The following is a 22,544-nucleotide window of genomic DNA, read 5'->3' on the forward strand; positions in this document are numbered from 1 at the left end:
GTGGGTGTCATCTTAAAAAAAAAATCCGTCTTAGTAGTTTAGTTGTTTTGAATGAAGATGGGTGTGCATGAGGAATCAAGTTCTGTGAGTGAACCTTTTCACTCTTACTTCATTTTGCTGAGGAAATGTGTGTTTGCTTGTCTGCCTCTCAGTCTTCTAGGAAAAACATTGGGCAGTAAGTGTCAAAGCCAATCACAAAGCCAGTGTGAGGAGTTTGGAAACAGGAGGAGTAAGCTTAACTTCACTGGCGGGGTAAGAATCTGGTTATAGGGATGAAATCCTGGCTTTCAGGAGTAAGCAGCATTACTAATGTATCTGTCCAGCAAATACTCTTCTGCCTGCATGGCTCAACAGTTGTGCTGCTGATGGGCTTGCAAAATGATGGTTGCTTTCTTTGAGACTTGTCAGCCTGATTTGTGAAGCTTCAGGTCTGGTAGCAAATATACCCCATGAAAGAGAGGAGTAGAGATGTAAAGGTAAGCTAGTGATGTGAATCTCCTCCTGGAATAATGACTGCCTAATTCCTACACACAATGTATGAAACTGCCCAGAGCATCTGAACAGTTGTCACTTTCCTTGCACCACTGGAGGGCTTCCTTGGATACAGTGGCACAGAAAAGCTGCCTGCTGGGTGGAGATTTTTCCTCAGGACATATCTTGGAATGAAAAGCAAATCATTGGTCTGATTTGTATACCCATCTAAATATAGAAGAACATTCTTGGTTGTCATGCAGTATCTTTGGTGTATTTGTACTCATAAAGAAATTACCTTGTGCCCCTCTTGGCATGCTGCCTTAGTGCAGTGTCTCAGCTCCTGTGGGGCAGAGGTTTCTGTATCCTCTTCCAGAATCCCTTCAGGAGTAACATGTAGCAACATCTTACAAATATAATTACAGTGATTGAAGATTCATCTTCAGATAGTTACTAAATATCTGAGATTTCTGAAGTTCTTTGCCATAGGAAGTGACTGAACTAGCCATGCTGGACAGGAGAGACGTATTTTAGAGTTGGTGCTATACTGCCATGTGTAGTTTTTAAGTACAGAGGTAATAATCTGTCTTACTTTGTAGAATCTGTCTTAGTTTGTAGGACTGTGTTTACTTCAAGGTTGTATTTTTCATAACAGATAGTTTGAACACTGCAGAGACACATACTGTTGCCCCTGGCTCTTCTGCTGCTGATGTCCATGAAGTTCAAAGTCGCATTAAGGAGCTTCTGAGCAAGTACAGCAATGGGGTCAGGATATCAAAGATGCCTCAGATCTATCAGGAAATGTACTGGGAAGACCTTAGCCCAGAAGTGCTCTATCAGCTTGAGAACTGGCCTCATGTGTGCACAGTAAGTATTGAGCCACTTTTATGGAAGATGCCAGTACCCTATTGATTTCCCAGTGTTCACTTGCCAAATGTTATTTTATGTGTACCTGCATTTCCCTTCATGCTCTGTAGCAGTGACAAGAAACCCCACACCCCCACCACTCCACTCCCAAATTTTTGAAACCCTAGAAAATCACTGTTGACTGGACTACTGTTTTGAAGAAGGAAGGTCAGCCTCTGTGGTGTTCTGGAGTGAGTGCCTGGGGTTGATGTCTTGGCATTATTAACTGACCCCATTTATTACAACTCAAATAGCTGATGACATGTGATCTCCATGCCATGTTTGTTGTTCTTGGTTTGGGTTGTTTCCCCCAATTGCTTTTTATACTTTTGTTTATTGGTGGGTTTACCTCCTCTTAAAGCTACAAGCTACCAGCATACTTTGTGAACAGCCTGAGGTCTAACTGTATTTATTCTATAGAGTTTTCCAGAGGTCTTTCTCACATCTTAAGCCAAGGAGTTTTGCTTTGTAAGTTGGGTTTATGATACAATAAGAGATTAAATTGAAGAGTGGTAATGCTAGGGGGAGAGATTATAGCTTAGCTCCTTTCTGCCCTCCTTCTGATGCCTGTTACCCCTTGATTACCAAGAGTCTCATTTCCTCTCTTATTAGCAATTGGTATCTGGCCAAGTGTCCACTCAGGTCTGACACAGGAGTTGCCATCACCACTGGCTGGAGGGTCTTCACCTACTGTACTTCTGTCCATTCTTCTGCATTCATGGGTCATTTATGGTGTCATGCAACTTTGCATCAAGGCTTTGTTTAACTTTACTTTAAAAGGCCAGTGGTATCAATGAAGACTTTCAACTTCTTTTGTATCTATCAAAGTGTACCACAGAAGAGTATTGAATAAGAATATTTGTCTTCTTGAAGTTCCTTTAGTTCCTACTAAGTCTTTTCTCATGTAAAAGCATTAAATGCCCAAAAAAGAAAAAAAGAAGGAAAAAAAAAAAAAACGGAGAAATTGACCAAGTTGAGTAACAGCTCTTGAGGAATAACACCATTTGCATGCATGTATGATATTCTCACAGATATATAAAATGTGTTTGTAACACCTTACTACAAACACTAGAAATGTAAGCAGTCAGCAGCAATTTGTTTTGATGGTTGCTGGTTGGTTCCTGTGTTATCTACAGAGCAAGCTGTTATGTCTTGAATTGCTTAATTCATGCAGCAAATTTTAGCCTTTTTTGTAACTAATGTTCCAGTGAGTCCTGTTCATCCAGGATCTTTGTTCTCTATTCATTATCCATTTGCTTGTTATCTGTTGGGTCTATCTCTTTCTTTCTAGCATGCAAATAAAGTCATTTAAGCATAAATAAGCACTGATTAAATCCATGGAAACATTGTAATATAATGGGCATAGTACAACAGCAGTCAGAGCTATCAAGTTATTTTGGCACAATCAGTCTTACTGTAGAGAACTGTTAATGAGACTCTAAAGCCTGTCTCAGTTTACTGACTTACAAAACCGTAATTATGGCTTAGGCATGGAGAAGTTTGAACTGGGACTTCTTATATGAAACCTACTGTACATCTCTTAAATCAGTTTCTGGTTCAAACATATTGTCTGCAGGTGTACAGCTCTGTAAAATCTCTGAAATACAGAAGACAGACTGTACTCTCTAGTGGAAGTAAAGATACCTGATACCTGAATTACTTGTCTTGGTTTCTTACTCTGGGAGTGTCTGCCAGGCTCAAAAATATGCCTGGTGTTTCTTTTATTATCTTCTTAAAGAAGAACACAGTGTTTTTGTACTCATTCTACTCAGTGTAGCATAGTTAAAAACCAGCAGGCAGCAAACCTAATACACTTTCAGTGTCTCCAAGCTTTTAATTTGAGGACTGTGCTTTGGAGGGTACCACTTCTGAATAACTTTGCATCTCAAAAACTTCTGTTTGAAGGGAAGGAATTTTATCTAGGAAATTGCAATTTCTGTGTTTTTACAACCACAAGTAATGGACATTTTTCTTATTTAGTGAGTTCAAGTCCCCAAATGTCACTCTAAGTTGAAGGTTGGTCGTATTTTCACTCTTCACGGTTCAGGCAGGATGTATTGAGGCTAACTTTGTGTCCATATTTCTGTTACCTCCCTTCTTTAGGTCAGTTTGCTTGAGCATCTTACTTGTAGTAATATATTTTGCACAGCTATATGCAAAAGTACAAAGTTACCGAGTAGTGGCTAGCAGTCACAGATTTTAGCCCAGCCTTCAGGAGCAATGGGGCTGACAATAAATACGCTTACAAGTCTTTGTTGTCTAGACAGACCTCAGCTGAGAGAAGAATCTGTTTCAGTAACTCTGGACAGATCAGTAGTGTTGCTGAGTTGTTTGCTTTCACCTCCAGCACTAATACTTTGAAAAATATGATGACTGGCAGTGACCCTCCCACCTTCACCCTTTTTTATCAGAATTTTTTTCCTTTCTATTTGACTAATTACTTTGCCATGTGTCTTTGAGCAACAAATGATCGCTATTTTAGGCTTGCAATTCCTGTCTCATTTCTTACCTTTCTACGTATTTTTGTCACAAGTCTTTCTCACAACTTAGCTGTTTTCTTAGAATTTGGAGTCAAAGTTGTATAGTTTTACTGTGTTTGGGCTCAGCCTTGAATCCTTGGGATGCAAGCAGCTGAACCCCTGAGGGAGAGGGAACTTTACAGCAGAGGTGTGAGATGCATGTAGGCATGTAAATGAAAGTGGATTTTGTGGGGTTTTTTTGTGGGTTTTTTTGTAAAAAGTAATAAGAAATTTATATTTGGTACTGGCAACATGACAAAATGTCATGTTACAGTATGAATATAAACCTCCTTTCTGAGTTGTATGTATGTTTAAGGGACTTCTTCCTTGTACATGCTCAGCTCTCCTCAGTTTCTTGAACTTTGTGAGTGATTTAGACATGATGTGATGGTGATTCAGAAATGGCAGTGCAAGAGAAGCCTAAACTCTTAGACCTTCTCTCAAAACTTTTGCTTGAATTTCCATGGTTCTTTTCCAAAAACTTTTAGAGAATTAGGCAACGTCCTTGCATGGGTGTTTAGTTGGTTTAAAAGCTGGAAATGGAGCAAGCCTGCAATAATTTACTTTCTGAAAGGCAGGAAGTTATGGTGGGATTCCTCAGGGGTAACACTTGGACACATGCTGGTCAGAATTGTAACAAGTGAGTTGGTAAAGGATGCAAATACAAGTTTACCTGGCTAATAATAGAGGGTTGTTCAGAGTTATAAAGACCAGGGCTCTCTGAAGAGGTATGAAACCTCCTCATGCCATGTTTCTGGCCCATAAAATTTCCTTGTAATCTTAATTACACCCATGGACAGAAAAGACTCTCACTGCATTCAAAAACGTGAATTTTCTTCTGTGTGGACTTTGAAGCTTGGGAAAAAGGGATCTTGGCATTTATAATAGCTTCATGCAAATGTTGACTTGGTACACAAAAATACAAGTGATAAGTATTTGCAAAATAAATAGAAAAGGAATATTTCATTTGGAAGGAATCTATCAGTGATCATCTAGTCCAGTTGCCTGACCACTTCAGGAGTGACCAAAAGTTAGAAGAATGTTATTAAGTGCATTATCCTGACATTAACTGTCAGGCTTGGGGCATCAAACAAGAAGCCTATTCCAGTGTTTGATCACCCTCTTAGTAAAGAAATGCTTCATAACATCAAGTCTGAACCTCCCCCGACACAGTCCTCTGCCTAGGAGGCCGTATTTCCTAGTTGACTCACTGATTACTTGCGACCAGAAGTTATTTCCTACGAGCTTCACACATTTCCCAGATTTGCTTATCACAGCAGTCCAGTGTTTGCCGCACATGTCTGGGAACTTGCAATCTCCAGTAAGAACAAGATACCAACCCAGGGATTTCTACTGAGTGGCTATTGGTAGCAGACACTACAACACTCCTTTGAAACCAGGGCCTCTCACTGATGTCATCACAACGGTAAGAGCTGTGTAGTCAAACCTCCCCTTTTCATACAGTGCAACTCCTTTACATTGTCTGCCCTGGTTATCCCTCCTGAAGAGCCTGCAGGCCTCCATCTCAGCATGTCAGGTGTGACACTTGTTCCACCAAGTCCTGCTGGCACCAAAGAAGTAACAGCTCTGGGAGCTAGCCAGTGCTTGACTATTTATCAGTGCTTGATAAATTCTGTTTGTTTCTCATACTGTGTGTATTGGTGTACAGTGCTCCAAGATCAAGTCTAGCCTTCTACCAAACTACTACTTCTACCACATTGTCAACCATGGCACTGGTTGTCAGTCCAGTCATTTACTGAATACTTCCAGGGATGGTGACTCAACCACCTCCCCTGGCAGTCTGTGTGATGCCTGACTCCATTTTTGGTGAAAGAAATTCCTCTTAATGTCCAACCTGAACCCCCCTGGTGCAGCTTGAGTCTGTGTCCTCTTATCTTGTCACTGGTTGCCTGGAAGAAGAGACTGACTCCCACCTGGCTACAACCTCCTCAAAAGGAGTTGCAGAGAGTGATAAAAGTCACCCCTGAGCCTCCTCTTCCTCAGGCTAAACAACCCTAGCTCTTTCAGCCGCTCCTCATAGGCATTACCCTCTCCAGCTCCAGCCCTTCACCAGCTCCTGTGCCCTTTTCTGGACTTGCTGCAGTGTGTAAATGTGTTTCTTGTCATGAGGGGCCCAGAACTGGACACCCAACTTGAGGTGTGGCCTCACCAGTGTTGAGTATAGAGGAACAATCACTGCCCTGGTCCTGCTGGCCACACTATTGCTGATACAGGCCAATATGCCATTGGCCTCCTTTGCCACCTGGGCACAGTCCTGGTGCACATTCAGGTACTGTTGACCAGCATCTTCCTTTTCTGCTGGGCAGCTTTCCAGCCTGTAGCATTGCACAGGGTTGTTTTGACCCAAGGGCAGGATCTGACATTTGGCCTTATTGAGCCTCACACCTTTGGCCTTGGCCCATTGATCCAGCCTGTCCAGATCCCTCTGCAGAGCCTTCCTGACCTCCAGCAGAGCAGCACTCCCACCCAGCTTGGTGTCACCAGTGAATTATGCTGAGTACAGTCGATCTCATACAGATCATCAATAAAAATTTTAAATAGGATTGGGCCAAATACTAATTCTTGAGAAATACCACTAGTGCCCACACCCCAGCTGGATGCAGCACCATTCCCCTCTACTCTCTGTGCAGCCAGTTTCTAACTCAGCAACGAGTGCTCCTGTCCAAGCCATGTGCTGCCAGCTTTTCCAGGAGAATGCTGGGTGACAGTGTCAAAGGCCTTGCTGAAGTCCAGGTTGACAACTTTTCACTCATCCCCTGGGGACGTCACCTGGTTATAAAAGGAGATGAGGTTGGTCAGAGAGACCTGCCTTTCCCCAAACCTGTGCTGGCTGGGCTCGATCCCTTGGTTGTCTGGCATGTGCTGTGTGATCATACACAAGATGATCTGTTCCATAGCCTTTATCAGCATCAAGGTCAGGCTGACAGACTGATCTGTAGCTCTCCAGAGCTTCCTTCTAACCCTTCTTGTGGCTGAGCATCACATTAGCCAATCTTAGTCATCAGATGTCCTTGGTTATCCAGGACTCATAATAAATACTGGAGAGCAGCTTGGCAAGTGCTTCTTCCAGTTCCTTTAGTACTCTCAGGTGAATCCCATGCTATTCCATAGACTTGTGAGTGTCTGACTGAAAGTGGATCACTTACAGCTAAAAATGCATTTCATCCATTAGGACATCTGGATCTTGTAAGACCCTGTCATACCTCAGAAGTTCTTCCATGTTTATGAAGTACAAAGTTTTGGTGAAAACACCAATCCTAGAGCTGATATTTTGTAGAATGAATAGCGAGCAGATACCTTTTAATTGACAGAATGAAGGGATGTTTGCATATTGAACTGATTCTAGAGTTTTCTTGTGGTAATGAATACCTTAGTCTTTCTGTTTGTTTTCTGAGGAAGCCAATATAAAAACAACATTATCATTCCCTGCTTTGAAATTCCATTTGTGCTGGAAGAGATAGGTTTGCTTTTCAGCAGTTCTAGAGCAAAGATATTCCTTCTCATAAAATACCCTACTGGCTCTGGCTACATACCAGATTAACTATTAATCTGTTGTTGTCAGAGGACAGTTTTATTTCTATAATCTATTATTCCTTATTCAGGTTTCTTACTATTTAATAAACATTAAGCTAAACAATATGTAGCACCTGAGCATATTCTTTAGTGACCTTAAACGCTGTATTGGCTGATGCCGTGTCAAAAGGTTCCTCAGACTGGAGAAGATTTGCCCTGTTGCTGTTTATTATGAGAAGGAGGCTTTACAGGATAAAGGAAAGCTTAGTTTTCTTCACTTAATCTCTTGGATGTCTGGTAAGGTGTTGGACAGTCTAGCAGTCTTGAAAATAGTTAACTGGAAAAAAATTTGAGAAATTGAGGGGGAAATTAACGTATTTTTATTCCTTGGTTTGGGGATGTTTGATTGGTTTGTTCTTTGGTTTTTGGTTTGGTCTTTTTTTTCGTAGTAATCACTACAAGTTAAAGTTTATCACTACAGAAAGGTAGAGGATTTTTCAGATAAGAATGAGACTTGCATGAGACAATGAGATACTCTGCCTAATCGACTGGTAGGATATTGTCTTTATTTTTTTTAGCTGTATTCAGTTCTGAGATTATTATTCATATTTTACATTTATCCATGTTGGGACTTCTTGAAGAAAGTGAAACTAAAGGCTTGGGAGGATGCCAGGATTAGATGGTAAACAAATTAACAGAAATAGGACTGAATCTGGAGTTTTCTGAATCTTGTCCTGGACAGTGCACCATGTCTTAACAAAATAGGTACTACATACTAATGCATCAAGGAGCTGAGTTTTTACTGTAACATTCAGAGTGAATTAAACATGTATGCTCAGAAAAGAGAAGGATTGCCACAATAGAGAGTTGTATTCCCTGAGAAATTTTGGTTTTGTCAGGTCTTTACTCTCAAAGAAGGAATTTCTACACACAGTTAAGATGTGTGAAGCAAGAGTCATCCTTTTAAACAGGGAAGTAGACTTGAAAGAATAAAAAATCCAACTCTAAGGTACTTTGCACATGGAGGAGACAATGGAATAGGCTGTCACATTTGATAGTATGTATGAATGAAAGCTCACTGTTTTACACAAACCCTAAAAGCTGTTTCCAGTAGATGACCTCTTGGATTATGAAAGCTTTATTTTGCCACGCTCATTCAAGAAATTGGTGTTTAGACATGGAGTCACTAGCTATTTAGAATGGAGTTTGGAGAACACAAGACATGTTTTACTTAAAATGTAATTAGATGTGCTGTACATACTTCAACATAGAGCAGACTACAGTTGGTGTCAGCCTCACTGGGAAGATGGTGTCGTAGCAAGTGTGGAAATGAGCCTGTTGAGGATAGAAGGTCCAGAACAGCTTTGCTGTCCAAACACAGTGCTAGAACAATCTGATATACCTGAACCTCAGTCCTGGTGATGAGTGGTTAGACAACATGATGAGCCACCAAATGAAGTCAGACTCCATTTGACAGCATCTTTCCATATTCCTGCAACCCCTGCATCTCCTGTGTGTTAACTCTTGCACTTTTCTGACCTTGTAGGAGAACTTCAGTGCACTGTGAGGTAAAGGTTATTACAGCCATAAAGAACTGCTTACAAAGTTATCTGCTGATCCTCAGTGCTGGCATAAAGATGTGAGGAATAGGGGCAACCCTCCACAGTATGGAGCTGGTAGATTGACTCAGCTGTCTTCTTGCATCACAGTTTCCTTTGTAATTGTGTATTTTCATAAACCAGAGTCTTACAAGCACAAGAAACTGGAGAAGTATCTTCACTGTGATGTGCAGGGTAATGAAATGGGGGGGCAAAGAGGATGGGCAGAAGGTGGCAATCTAAAGACACTCTTGAACTTTGTAGAGCTTCCCATCCCAGCTCTGAGCACGAGCTGAACCTGAACAGAGCATATTTTGACAATAGGGATTATTTAGTTTAACAACAAGCGAAAATACAAAAACATACCCAGTATAACTTGTATTCTAACATTTCAGTCAAGTACAGAAGAAATGACTACCAGAGGCAGAATCACAGAATCACTGAGGTTGGAAGGGCCCTCTTCTGATCACCTAATGCAACCCCCATGCTCATGCAGGGTCACCTGCAGTCTGTCCAGATCTGTATCCAGTCATGTTCTTGACAGTGCACATGCTGCAGCTTTTCTGGCCAACATATTCCAGTCCTATTTCAACTTCCCAGCTAACATGAAGCCTGGCTGAAAACAAGTGTTTTGATATGTTTCTTTGTTGTTTAAGGTAAGAAGATAGTTATCATAGCTTCCCATGTAAAATAATTAATTGCATATCAGACTAGCTGTAAAAGCTGGAGTGGATTCCAAGGATTAGCTGTAACTGGATGATGTAAGAAGCTTCCACATCCTTGTAAGGAAAAGCTCCTTATTGAGTGATGCCACCATGTGCAGTGGGGATCTTCAGCCTTTTAAGAACACTGGCCAAGTCTGTTTTTCCCCCCAGATTTGGTTGCTCTGGACACATACTCAGCATGTTTGGTAGCTTAAACTCTGTTGCTTTCAGAAGCAGCTACTTGGAAGAACAGAGAGGAGGTGAATGTTAGTGTTGAAGCAGCACCTCACCATTGCCTGAGGATACCTGTGCTGTAGAGGGATGGGCAAAACCAGTGGGACCTGAAGTTGTGGTGGCTGCCTGTGACAGAGGATGTCAGCCAATGTGTTGATGTAAAGTAGCGTTGATCAAGGCCAGAAATACCTTCCTCACTGCTTTGAGCTGCAGCTTGCTGGGAGTTGGACTTCTTGTACTGCTGAGGAAAGTCAGGTAGATGGGAGCTGCCTTCACACTATTTAGTGACAGGCACAAGGTATCTGTCACTAAAATGTTTCTGTGTAGTATCTGTGGTACATGTGCTGTGGTAGTTGGCTTCCATGTTGCATATTTAAATCAGATCTGAAAGAACTCTTGCACCACACTTCTGACAAATTCTTCTCACTGAATCAGTGATAGTTCTGGTTTGTGTTTTAGAGCCGTCTTTGAGAACCTGTTGGATACCAAGAGGCAGACTTCTTGTTTACCACATAAGATGAGACTCTGTCACTCACAATAAATACTAACTTCCTTTCCTTGGGTTTTCTTTTCCTACCTTGAAGAAGAATAGCAGAAAATAACCACATACGCTAGTTTGAATGTAACCTTGAAACTGAACGGCATTTACCGTGACTAGAAACTCTCATGTCAAGGATGTGTTTTTCCAGATTCATTTTGGAAAGTGTTGATGCTCCAGGAGATTACCAGTATATGATTATCACTGTACACACAATTAAGCAAGGCTGGCATTGGAAAGAAAATACTCTCTTTGGTTTATGTATGTTAGTGCAGTGGTATTTTTGAACGTTGTCAAGCATATATATGCAAAGCTTTTGTCCTACCAACACATACAGGAGTGTGTCTGCCTTGACTATATGTGTATGTCAAAATAAGGAGATTTGATCTTTTTCATTCCACTCAGTGGAATGAAAAGTGTTAGTATTTATCTTGGAAGTATTTTTATTATTTTGAGTTTTATTATTTAAGTCTCCATATTTCAATTTTTAATTTAATTTTTTTTTTTTGCCTCTGTTATTCAAGCCCAGGACAAAAATATTGTTATACTGTGTAGAACAGCTTCATTCTCTGTTGCTCTGCTTTGTGCTCTGTAATGGAGAGGTGACAAGAGAATCACAGATCACAGGAGAGGTCACCGAATCACAGAATATTCCTACTTATAAGGCACCCACAAAGATCATGGAATACAAATTTTAGCCCTGCACAGGACATCCCCAAGAATCACACCATGTGCCTAAGACTGTTGTCCAAGTGTTTTTTGAGCTCTGTTAGGGTTGGTGCTGTGAGCACTTCGCTGAGAAGTCTGTTCCAGTGCTCAAAACCACCCACTGAGTGAAAAAGATTTTTCCTGGTAGCAAACATAAGCCTCCCCTGACACAGCTTCAGGCCATTAACTCTGGTCTTGTCACTGGTCATCAGAGAGGTGAGATCAGTGCCTGCCACTCCTCTTCACCTCCCAAGGAAGTCGTAACTGCAACTCATTCTCCTCTTCTTCAGGCTGAGCAGACCAAATGACCTCATATGGCCTTCATCCAAGACTCTTTCATTGTCCTCCAATGGATGTTCTCTAATAGCTCAATGTCTTTTTTCTGTTCTGTCACCCAGACCTGCCCCCAGCACATGAGGTGAGGCTGCCCCACTGCAGAGCAGAGCAGGACAATCCCTCCCTTGCCTGGCTGCACCCCAGGAGACAGTTGGTCCTCCTGGCTGCCAGGGCACTGCTGACTCATATTTAACTTGCCACTGACCAGGACCCCAAGGTCTCTTTCCATGGAGCTGCTCTCCAGTCTCTTGTTCCACAGTCTATACAGTATAGACATCCAGGTTTGCCCCATCCCAGGTGCATAATCCAGCACTTCCCCTTGTTAAACTTCATACTGTTGGTGGTTGCCTAGCCCTCTAATTGATCAAGGTCAGTCTGCAAGGTCTGTGATGGAGTCAACAACTCCTCCCAATTTTGTATCTTCCATGAACTTGCTTAGTACTTCTTCCAAGACTTACTAAGCATCCAGGTAATTTATGAGGATGTTGAAGAGCTCTATGAAACCTCACCAGTACAGGTGTCCAGTCTAATGTCACCTCATTCACTGTAACCCTTTGCACCTGACCTGTGAGCTAATTGCTCACCCATCCCATTCCATGATGTGTTTATCCAGGTGTATACTGAATATTTTGTCCAGAAGGACACTCTGAGGAGCCAATATAGCACGCTTTACTGAAACCCAAAAAGATTATATCCACTGGATCAGCTAGGTGGGTTATTTTGTCATAAAATTAAATTAAGTTTAACAAGTAAGACTTTGTCCTAATGAACCTGTGCTGGCTGTGCTGAATGAATGGCTGTGTTGTCTTTCACGTGTTTTTCAGTATCTCCCAGAATAATAATGTACTTGCAGAGCTGGGCTGGCAGCCATACTAATGGGAAGTACCTTGAAGGCAAATCTATAAGCTCAACAGGAAACCTGATTGAGACATTTGTGCTTAAGAAAGGGTGGCTGTTTTGAAGTGCTGCTCACAAGTGAAGCCGTTTGCTTGTTATTAAAAGTTTCTATGGCCTTGAAGGTGATGTGATTCCTTGAGATGTCCTGTGCAGGGCTCAGTGATTCTTGTGGGTTCCTTCTGACTCAGGATATTCTATGATTCTCCTATTCTAGTGATGTCAACCTGTGCATATTTATATTGATGTAATCTGAAACAATTAACTGAAACAGTATTTTGCTGTTCTCTAAATGATTTGCGCAGTCAGCATATAAAGCCTCTTCAAAACAGAACTTCAGTGCCTAGAAAACCCCAGAGCTATTATTGGAGTTAAGAGGCTTAAAGATCTCTGAAGATCTCAGTCTGCTTCTGGCCTTTAGTGTGTAAGGGTTTGTAGTCCTGTCAGCAAAAATTTATTCAGCTCTGTTGCAGCTCTGTTTAAAGAGGTAAGGGAAGGGATACATAAAGGTCAACATCTGCATCCAACTTCTTCCAGGATGAACTGTCATACATTCCAAAGCAGCTGTCTCAAACAAATTGTTGTCTTGAGTTGTTAAGTATTTTCTGGAGCTAAAAGTTTCCTTGGCTGGTCATGTAAATGAATTCCTTAGTCTTGTCCATGGACACATGGGACATCCTTATCAATTCCTCTCTATCTAGGATGTCATCATCTGCCAAGATGGCATACTCTGATTTTTTTGTCTGTGTGACTTGATATACTTTGGTCTCATGACCATGTATCAAAGCCTTTGCAATGCTTTGATTTTTTTGTTTGCTTCTATTTTTAACTGAACTCCTTTCTTCTCCTGTGGTACAAAGGGTACAGTAAAATTCCTCATATCAGAGGGTACAAATATAGATGTTGTCTGTCAGGAATCGTTGAAAGCATCTTTGGTCCTTCTATGTTTCACTGCCAAACATGTTTATTGTCTCTTATATGAAGCTGTCTAGCAGAGATGCCCAAGAACTTTGCTTTCTTACATCTTATTCTTGCAGAAAGTATTTTTATTTTGGTTTTTCACTGATAGAGAATAATTTAGGCATGCTACCAGGAATATGTGAGGGTTCTCTAACATGGTTAATATTTTTTTATATCTGTGAAAACTGCTTTCTTTGTGTCGTGCTAGTGTTCATGAAAGTTGACCAATACCTAGTCCCAAGAACCTTTTGTTCAAAACAGATTGTTTTGGCACCAGCCTAGACAATGTCATGCAGAGCAGGTATATGGAAATGCACTTACATTGTTCATTTCCTGACTCCTAACTCACATCATAATGTGGCAATTTCAGCTAAGTCTGGTGAGATATACACAGACCAAAATGCATGGTTCTAGACACAGCAAAGGCCATTTGATTTTTCTTTTCAATGTATTGTAACTCAGTATTTGTTTCTTGCTAGTGTTATCTTGGTAATTAGTGATATGTGTTATTCTTTTTTCTGTAAGATAATACCTGAAGTCTTGTTCATTATGGTTTGGTTGTATGTTGCTAGGGCAGAACTGCAAAGAATTACTTGGGCAATGTTTATAAAGTTCTGATGGGTATGGAGGTGGGGTGGAGGTGATTGCTACCCCTGAGTAGTAGCAAGTAATTCAGCTGTACCATGTTTTTTCATTGATCTGCTTTTTGAAAATAACTTTGATTACTTGTTTCCTCTGATGAAAAAACTTCAAAGTGGAGATACATTTAGCTTAGAGCTTTATTTTTCTGGCTTTGGGGCCAATGTGAAGACATTAAGGCCTTTTGTTATCTCAATTTTACATGGATTCCTGCTAATATATGGTTAGATCAATCTAGGTTGAAACTGCAAAGCGTTAGGAAGCAGAATTCTGTTCTGAGTCTGTGGTTACAGTTCTCAAACAATACTTTCGACATTGCGACTTAAGACTATGTGATATGCTTATTTTTGAGCTTAGCAAAGGGTGGATGTGTAGGGGCTGGCAAAATACCTGCTTCTAAAGGAGGCTGGGGGGATGATTTAAAAGGGTCTAAGCAATTTCATTATGAAATTTATTGTGAACCAGAAATTTCTTCCTTAATTTCAGAACTTTTGTAAAGAAAAACAATTGCTTGAGTATGACAGCAGATAGCCTGCCTAACAGCACTGCCTGGCAAGTGTCCTCTTCTTTCTGAAGTATAGAATCAAATCTCTTTTTCCTCAGTAAACTGAGGGAAACTTTTGTTTATGATCTGCTTGCCTGTGGGAAAGGTTGGGGAGGTAAATGTGCAAAAGATGTTAATTTGTGAAGGGCATCACCACCTTCTGGTCCTCTTAGGAGGAAAGAGATGCTCTACTTCTTTGGAAGGAAGTCCCAGTTGTATTGCATAATTATATATTTGCCTGTTACTGATGTATTTATATGTGTTTGGAATCCTTCAAAACTGAGGAGGAAGCATTAGGAAATGCCAACTTGTAGTAACTGCCTCAAGCTTAGCTCCCTGTGGATGTTTTCTTCAAAGCCTGTATAAAATGCATGCTATAAAAGCGTAATTGGGAAAACAGTTTCGTGTTAAGAGATGCAACTGATTATTGACTCTCTTTTTTATTTTCCAAGGTGGAGAAAATACACAGAATAGATCCAATGGATGGGCTTATTTATCCTGCTAAGAAAATAGCAAAAAATGATACTGAGCAAGAAAAGGCATCTCAGAATGTTTCTTCATCAAAGGCAGACCCTTTGTTAAAACCAAATACAGAGACCACACCTGCATCACTCAGTAGTGACTTCAAGGCAAAAGTTGTTAGCATCTTGCTGAAGTACTCCAGTGGTCTTTGGGCTCATGCACTTCCCAAAATGTATCAAGACGCTTACCAAGTAAAATTTCCAGAAGACATTCTAAATAATCTGGAGTTGCTGTCAGATATATGTACTGTGGACTATGTATCTGGAGTCCCCAGAAAGGCGATCCTCTATCCTAAGCCCCAAAGATGCATTGATGAAAGTCTGAGTGTCACTGAGAAAGTCAAGAGGCATGGTGGTGTGAAGGCCACAGCTGAACAGCAGTATGAAGAATCCAAGGACCAGTATCTAGAAAACATAACTGTTCCTCCTCTTACCATTCCATCAGAAGGATCTGTGTCCATCATGGTGATAGAATTGAAAAACACTAATGAAGTCCTGATTAGGCAAGTTTGTATTTTGGAGTCTATCTTTCTTGCTTTATTTATAAATCCATGTGTTCATATTGTGCAGGTTTGCCAGAAAAGAATAGACGAACAGGAAGTTTCAGGACTTTATCATTTACTTATTTTGCTAATGAAAATTAAGAATCCATTTGTTTGTGTGCTTAAATGGAAATTTTCTGAAAGTTTCTCTGTCCTGAACCAATCACTTATATCATTAGCTTTAGCTTGTCTGAAAATCAAGGCAGATTTGATTTGCCATTCAAAAACTATAAAATAATTCCACTACAACACAAAATAGTATTCAGATGTTACTCTTGTGCTTATTAAAATACTTTTTACTTCTATAACTTACAGTAACTAGGCATGACTTCAGTGCACTCAGATTCCACTTACGGAACATTTCATCATTTTTTTTCAGCAAAAAAAACTACTAGTGTTTCTTGATTTGGTTCCTAATTAGCCTAGTCTGATGGGACAGTGTAAGAAGTGGATTGTTACATTATATCTGTTACTTCCAGCCTGCTATGCATGTGTGACTTAACTCTACAAAACTTTCCTGTACACATTTTAGTTCTGGCATCATTTATAAATTCCTGTTGATATAGAGTGATGGTTGTTAGCTTTCTAGTTTGTTATTTTAAGGATATTTTTGCCAAGTATTTGGGATGAATGACTTGAGTACCATGGATTAAAATACTGTATGACAATGTTGAGCTGAGGATGATTATGTAAAAATTTCTCTACAAAACAGCAGTTCCCAAATTTTGAACCATGTTTCTTGGACAGTACTGAAGTTTCTCAGTTTGTCAGATGTGTGTAGGTACATGATGATAATTAGTGGTTTTTTGGTTCTAGTTACTAAAATCACTACTCATGTACTTCATGGTCAAGGTCATTTATCCTGATATGATGAAACTAGTCTTGAAGGGATTAGGGTTTTTTGCTATGACAAGAAAATGTTCATATAGACATATAGGGAGGAAAGAGTGCATGGGCTCTTCTTTTCTTACATGTCCTACCAGTCTCTTTCTGCTGACCTACACCAGAGCTATGTAGCATCTGTTGGTTGATGTTAATTTTTGCAGAACCAATAAAATCAAGATTCCTGTTTCAATCTCAGGGATGAATCAATATCTCTTTACTTTCTTGGTATGTGGCTAAGTTTTTTTGTCTGAAACGTTTCACCTGCAGTACAAATGAAGGCAAAGCTGAAAGGTGCTGCTTTGGTGCTGTTTCTGTTTTGAGAATTCTAATCTAGTCAATAAAAGTGAGGTGATAGAGACACTCCTAGATATTTGCTGGACTTTCACAACAGAGTGTTTGAAGGCAGGGATGGTACACTAGATACTGCAGTTGAATTATCACAATAAATAATGAATAAAATAGTGATGGAGGAAGGAAATTCTGAAAGATTCTTCTGCTTTATGTTGAGTTACTCCAACTGTCTGTTAGGTACCTTTATGAAACAAATGTTCAAGAAACTTTAAAGCAACACATACGTGACTGTCACCCCACTTTATCTCCATTACAAAGTAGAGGAGTGCTTGCACAGAAACAAAAAGGCTGTTTCTAGGAAAATCAGTTCCCTGGAATGTGGTCAGATTTAACAATCTTTATAACATAGCTATGATATCATGTTATATTACAATATCTGCACTATCTCTGGGCATATAATCTAAACTGTGTGGTAGAATTGAGTGGTATCATGCTCTCTATGAACAAGCTGAAACAGTAGCTACTAATAGAAATTTGTGGGCAATATTTCCTTTTGTCTGCTCTAATCTGACTTGTTTCTGAAGAATTCAGAACTTCCCATTTGGATTTTCCAGAGAGTTATTGTACTTGATGTAAGAAGACCTGCGTAACACAAACAGCATTAATATGAACCATTAGGTCAGCAGCCAAATATAAAAATAAATCTGGAGTATGAGAGTAAACAGCACTTGGCTTAACAGATAATTTTAAAGATATTTTAGATGCTTTGGATCAACCTTAGTGAAAACCAGATTAAGATGGTGTTTGTTAGTGACAGAGTAATATTTTTTTTCTAAAAAGAGAAGAATTTGGACACAAATGTCTTAGAAAATGTATATCATGTACCCATATATGCATGTAAATGTTCTTATGTTTTTATTCAGCTTTTTTGAAGCTGCATCCCAACTCTTGTGTTTTTTTGGGGTTTTTTTGTAAAATATTGTAGGTATGTGGGCAAAGGGTATTCTTCTGCCCAGGAACAAATGGAAGATGAAATGAAAGCATACTACAATCAGAACAGTACAGTGTCACCAGCTCAGTCTCTGAGTGTTGGGCAACTTGTTGCAGTAAATGCTGAAGAAGATGCCTGGTTGCGTGCCCGGATAATTTCTCTAGAAGACAACAGAGTAAAGGCAAGCAATTACCTCTTCTGGCACTTGGAGAAAGAATTGAAACAAACTTGTTTTTTAGATACACAGTCAATTCTTAAATATGCTGCACTAGTATTCTTTCTTTCCATGCCCTGAAGTGCTTCTGTTTTCAGGTACATGAGAAATTAAGACCTCATAGAAGTTACATGATTGACAAAATTAAACAGTCTTTCAGGTTTTTCTCCATAAATATTTTGAGTTTGGGAGTTTTGGTTTTGGTTTTAAAAGGGGCTGGGTCCTACAGCACTTTGGTACTGAAAATGCACCTTTGATAGGAGGAATGGTTGAAGGGGACAGGAAGAGAAAGGGAAGGACAAGACTGATTTGCTCCTAGACCTTGTCTGAAGTCTTGTACTGAAGTATCTCTAGCATGCACTAAATATGCCCCCACCCACAAAAAAAAAAAAAAAAAGAAAAAAAAAAAGTATATTTTCCCCTTCCAGACAGATCTGGTATTCAGGGAATTATGTCATGTGCATTTTAGTTAAACCCCATTGACATTATTTGACTCTTCTCTTAACTCCTGTGCCAAACAGGCTCTTATTGCCATCTGCAGTGAAATTAGAACACATATTAGAAGTACAAAAACAAGTTTAAAACTTCTCAGTTATTTCTTGTCTATATTAATATATATTAATGATACCTCAGTATTAATAATACCTTCTTAACATTTTTGTTTCTTTCCCCAGTTAGGTCACCCAGCCCTGCTTAGAACATATTTTAAGGTTGAACCATTTTATGAATACTGAAATAGCATGTGTATTAGAATTGAGGTTTTTTCCTGAAAGTTAGTATGATACCCTTCATTCTCAGACCTCTTTTTAATATTTGCAATGCAGATATTTTGCAGGATTGAGTTTAGGAAAAAAGTTGTAGTAAGTCCCATCAAAGCCTTCCTTCTCTAACTTTATTAACAGTTATTTGCTGCCAGTAGCAGTTTCCATACTAGTTTCCTGCATGAACTGTGGTATTTATAGATATATTTTATATGTATCTTATATATATAATATATAAGATATATATTACATATTTATGTATTATATGTATATATTATATATATTTCTGTATTTCTATAAATATTTATAAAGACATGGTTAAAACAAAGTTATTCTCTTAATGCTGTAAAATCAATAGGCAAAACTTAAAATGGCACCTAAGTGGTATTTGACTTTTCAACACTTTCAGAACTTCATAAATAAAAATTGCAACTTTATTACCCTTCTTCATGTAGTTTGAAATAATATATGCGGAATTCTTCCAGCTCTGTTCATGTTTAAAGCTGAGATTTTGTAGAACAGTTGGAGGGGATGATTTTACAGCAATTTTGAGAAGGAGGCTTTTCCTGAAAACATTAAATTAATGGTACTTAACTGGCAAAAAGTAACTTGTCTGTGGCTGTATAGAGAATGTGGTAACTGGATACATTCTCCCTAGACTAAAGAAAACATACTTACAATTATATTCATGATCTTGTGCTTTTAATTCCCTTTTCCGTTGTCAGGTATTCTATGTTGATCATGGCTTCACTGAGTTTGTTGAAAGCAGCAGTGTGTGCAGACTACAGAAACAGTTCAGATCGCTTCCATTTCAAGCTACAAAATGTAAACTGGCAGGTAAGAGGCAGTGCTGACTGCACACATGCTTCCTGCTGTGCATTCTGTTGGCACAGCTCAGTTGAAGCCTCTGTGAGTCTGAGAGCTCTGCTTTTTGTTTGTAGTAGTTCTGTATGTGTTTGATAGATTTTGTTCAGCTCAGCTAGTCAAAGCAGACATGGGTATGCATGGGAAGAAGGAAAAGGATGAAAGAAAGGATGTGAAGAAGAGTTTTACAGAGAATCCTTGATATTAGAAGACTATTTTATCCTGTATTGCTGTAATGGAGCTTAATAGTTTCTGCACTTAACAAGGATGTCTTTGTCCCTTTAATATACATGAGCATAAAGAAATAAAAGGAAACATTTAAAGTAAAGGAAATGTGTTGTGTGAAGCAATGTACACTAATACAACGTCTTTATTCATAAATAAGGTACATCTGTTGTGGCCAGATTAGGCAGTATTTCTAAATATGAGCCTATTTAATTATTTTGATGTGATTCTTCCACTTTCAGTACTTGCATACCTGCAGGCTTCTTAGACTCTGCTGGAATTTATTCACCTTTCTAAAACTAATAGACCTTTTTAACTTTTTAAAAATAGTAAATTTTAAATATGTGAAATTGCTGTGAATGAGCTTAACTTTTTGGGGTTTGGTTGGTTGGTTGGTTGGTTTTTTGATACTTGGATGCATTCCATTTTTCTTTACACATTTGCCTCAGGTCTTTATGAGGAGGATCTTTTTATTTTCTATTCTGCCCTGCCTCTAAAGATGGCTTTCTTTGATAAAATGGTAGAAATTAAGCAAATTGCAAGTAGTAGGGGTGCAGTACAACTTCTGTATGCAAAAAGGTATGGTGTGTCTTACAGGACTGGAGGCCTTCTGTGATGATCCTGTCCTAGTAAAGGCTGTGGAATCACAGACATGCTTCAAGATATTTGCTGTGGAAATACTGGAAAAGAGTGATACTCCTCTTCTTGTTCTCTATGACACTTCTGGAGAAGATGATATCAACATCAATGCTACTTGTCTGAAGGCATTGTATGACAAGTCCCTTGAACTGCACCTACAGGTACCATTGTCCTGTTTCCTCCTTAATCATTAAAAATCATTGGCGTTGAGATCTTAGATGGACAAAAAACAGTACCCAGAAATTTGCTAGATTTTGTGTGGGTTGTTTTTCCCTTTCTTGTCAAACTCTTACTGTTGCAGGTAGATGCACTATACACCAATGTCAGAGTAACCAATGTTTCCTCTGATGGGAGCCTGTATTGTCAAGTGCCATCCAAAGGCTTGTCTAGACTTTCTGAAATATTGCAGAAACTTGAAGACTACTTTCTTTACAAGGTAAGGTCTGTGGTGAGGGAAGTGGTGAAGTAATGCAGCATTTCTTCAGAGAGTACCAATAATTTTCCTTGCACATAAGTTCAAGTTTCTGTGGTAGTCCTAGACTATTCATAAAGGCTGAAAATTCTCTTTCTAGTTTGGGGGTTTTTGGGGTGCATCTTTCAGCGTAAAAAGTGTCCTTTGATGCTTTCTTTTTCACAGGCACTCTCTAAGTAACTACTTGCAACTATCCTTGAATAGTTAGAAAAGTAACAGTATGGCTCTTAATGGGAAGCTTCCAAAGGAAACTGCATGAGTTTGGTATAAAGCCTGTGGAAACACTGCGGAGCTTTTTTTTCTGGAAATTTTACATTATGAAGTTGAGGTGCATAAACAGCTAGGTCTGTACAAAGTGGCAGTAAAAACAGCATAATCAAGGTCTGTTCTTCTTAACATAGCTTCTTTGGAGATTCAGTGGCTTTGATCTGATATATCTGATTCTGCCTATCTTGTCCTTGCATCCTTACTTTTTGAATGTTGTGGCTAGTATCAAGATAAAAGTGATGTGTAGGAGACATTTTGAAAAGTCGTAGGTTGCTTTAAATTAGGCATGTGGCAGAGAAGTCTGACATTCCACCAGCCATTTGCACATGGAACAATCCTTATTAGACTCAAGAGAATTTAGGCCAAAGAGAAGAAATCTTAAGAAAATCTAATTTGTAAGAATTAAGAGAATCAATTTTGTAATTCAGCTGAGCCTGACAAAATAAAATCAAGCAAAGCAGATGCTTGGAGGTCCTGTTAGAACTGCTTGTGAAACTACTTGGTCAAAGTGTTCTAGGTATAGAAGTTGAGCTTTAGACCTGTTGTGTGACCATCTGGAAATACTTTATACTGAACACATTTCGTTTGTCAAGATTCAGTTTCAAGCAAGCCAAACACTGAAAGAAAGTGTAAAACTCTAAAATATTTAGCACCACAAAGACACTAAGGAAGGCAGCCATATATGGGTTTCAAGAGTCGTTATTCTTTGGAGAGAGTGCTTGTTATTTTCTATTTGCTGCTATCAAATAAAGAGATTGTTCTTCACATTCTTATAATATCAGGCTTTGCAGCTTATTTGAAGGGTTTTAGCTTATTTTGCCCAAGAATTTAAACCTAATAAGGTGTTGATTGTTCTTCAAATGGAGTTTTCCCCATACTTTTTATAGTGTTGCCATTGTCTTGTTACGTTATTTAGAATTATCATGGTGGCTGTCACCCCTATGAAACTTTCATTTGAGTCAGCAGTAAATTTGGTTTTTATATATCTCAAGAATTTGTATGTTCTAGAATATAAGCTAGGAGCTTCTTCACTTGTCTGTCATAGCTGTTAACTGCTTTTGCTTTTCAAGTCAAGTAATTGGTGATTTCCTAGTCTGTTTCCAAATGTGGGTTTTCACCCCTGGCACTTTGTGTTCTCCCAATTTACCTGTAAAATACAGAGCTTGGCATTAAAAGATTTACCAGTTGGGGAAGCTTAAAGCAATGTGATAAGAACTGCTTCTAAAGCTGGAAAGATACTTTTTATTTGAAACAGAGCTTTTGCTTCTCAGTACTGTTTATGCCATG

General features: G+C 39.2%; 1 protein-coding gene across 5 annotated transcripts in view; it reads left to right on the top strand.

Moving 5' to 3' along the window:
• Positions 1 to 22,544, top strand: part of TDRD7 (tudor domain containing 7) — a 46,886-nt gene that overhangs the window by 18,754 nt on the left and 5,588 nt on the right. For all 5 annotated transcript variants that reach the window (XM_015614981.3, XM_015614982.3, XM_015614983.3 and 2 more), the window contains 6 exons: positions 1,127 to 1,338; positions 15,038 to 15,609; positions 17,810 to 17,996; positions 19,516 to 19,627; positions 20,477 to 20,679; positions 20,820 to 20,954. In XM_015614981.3, the coding sequence (XP_015470467.1) occupies positions 1,127 to 1,338; positions 15,038 to 15,609; positions 17,810 to 17,996; positions 19,516 to 19,627; positions 20,477 to 20,679; positions 20,820 to 20,954 (1,421 nt within the window). The remainder of the gene's footprint in view (positions 1 to 1,126; positions 1,339 to 15,037; positions 15,610 to 17,809; positions 17,997 to 19,515; positions 19,628 to 20,476; positions 20,680 to 20,819; positions 20,955 to 22,544) is intronic.

The sequence above is a fragment of the Parus major genome, chromosome Z (genome assembly GCF_001522545.3).
Source record: "Parus major isolate Abel chromosome Z, Parus_major1.1, whole genome shotgun sequence".
Classification (NCBI taxonomy): domain Eukaryota; kingdom Metazoa; phylum Chordata; class Aves; order Passeriformes; family Paridae; genus Parus; species Parus major.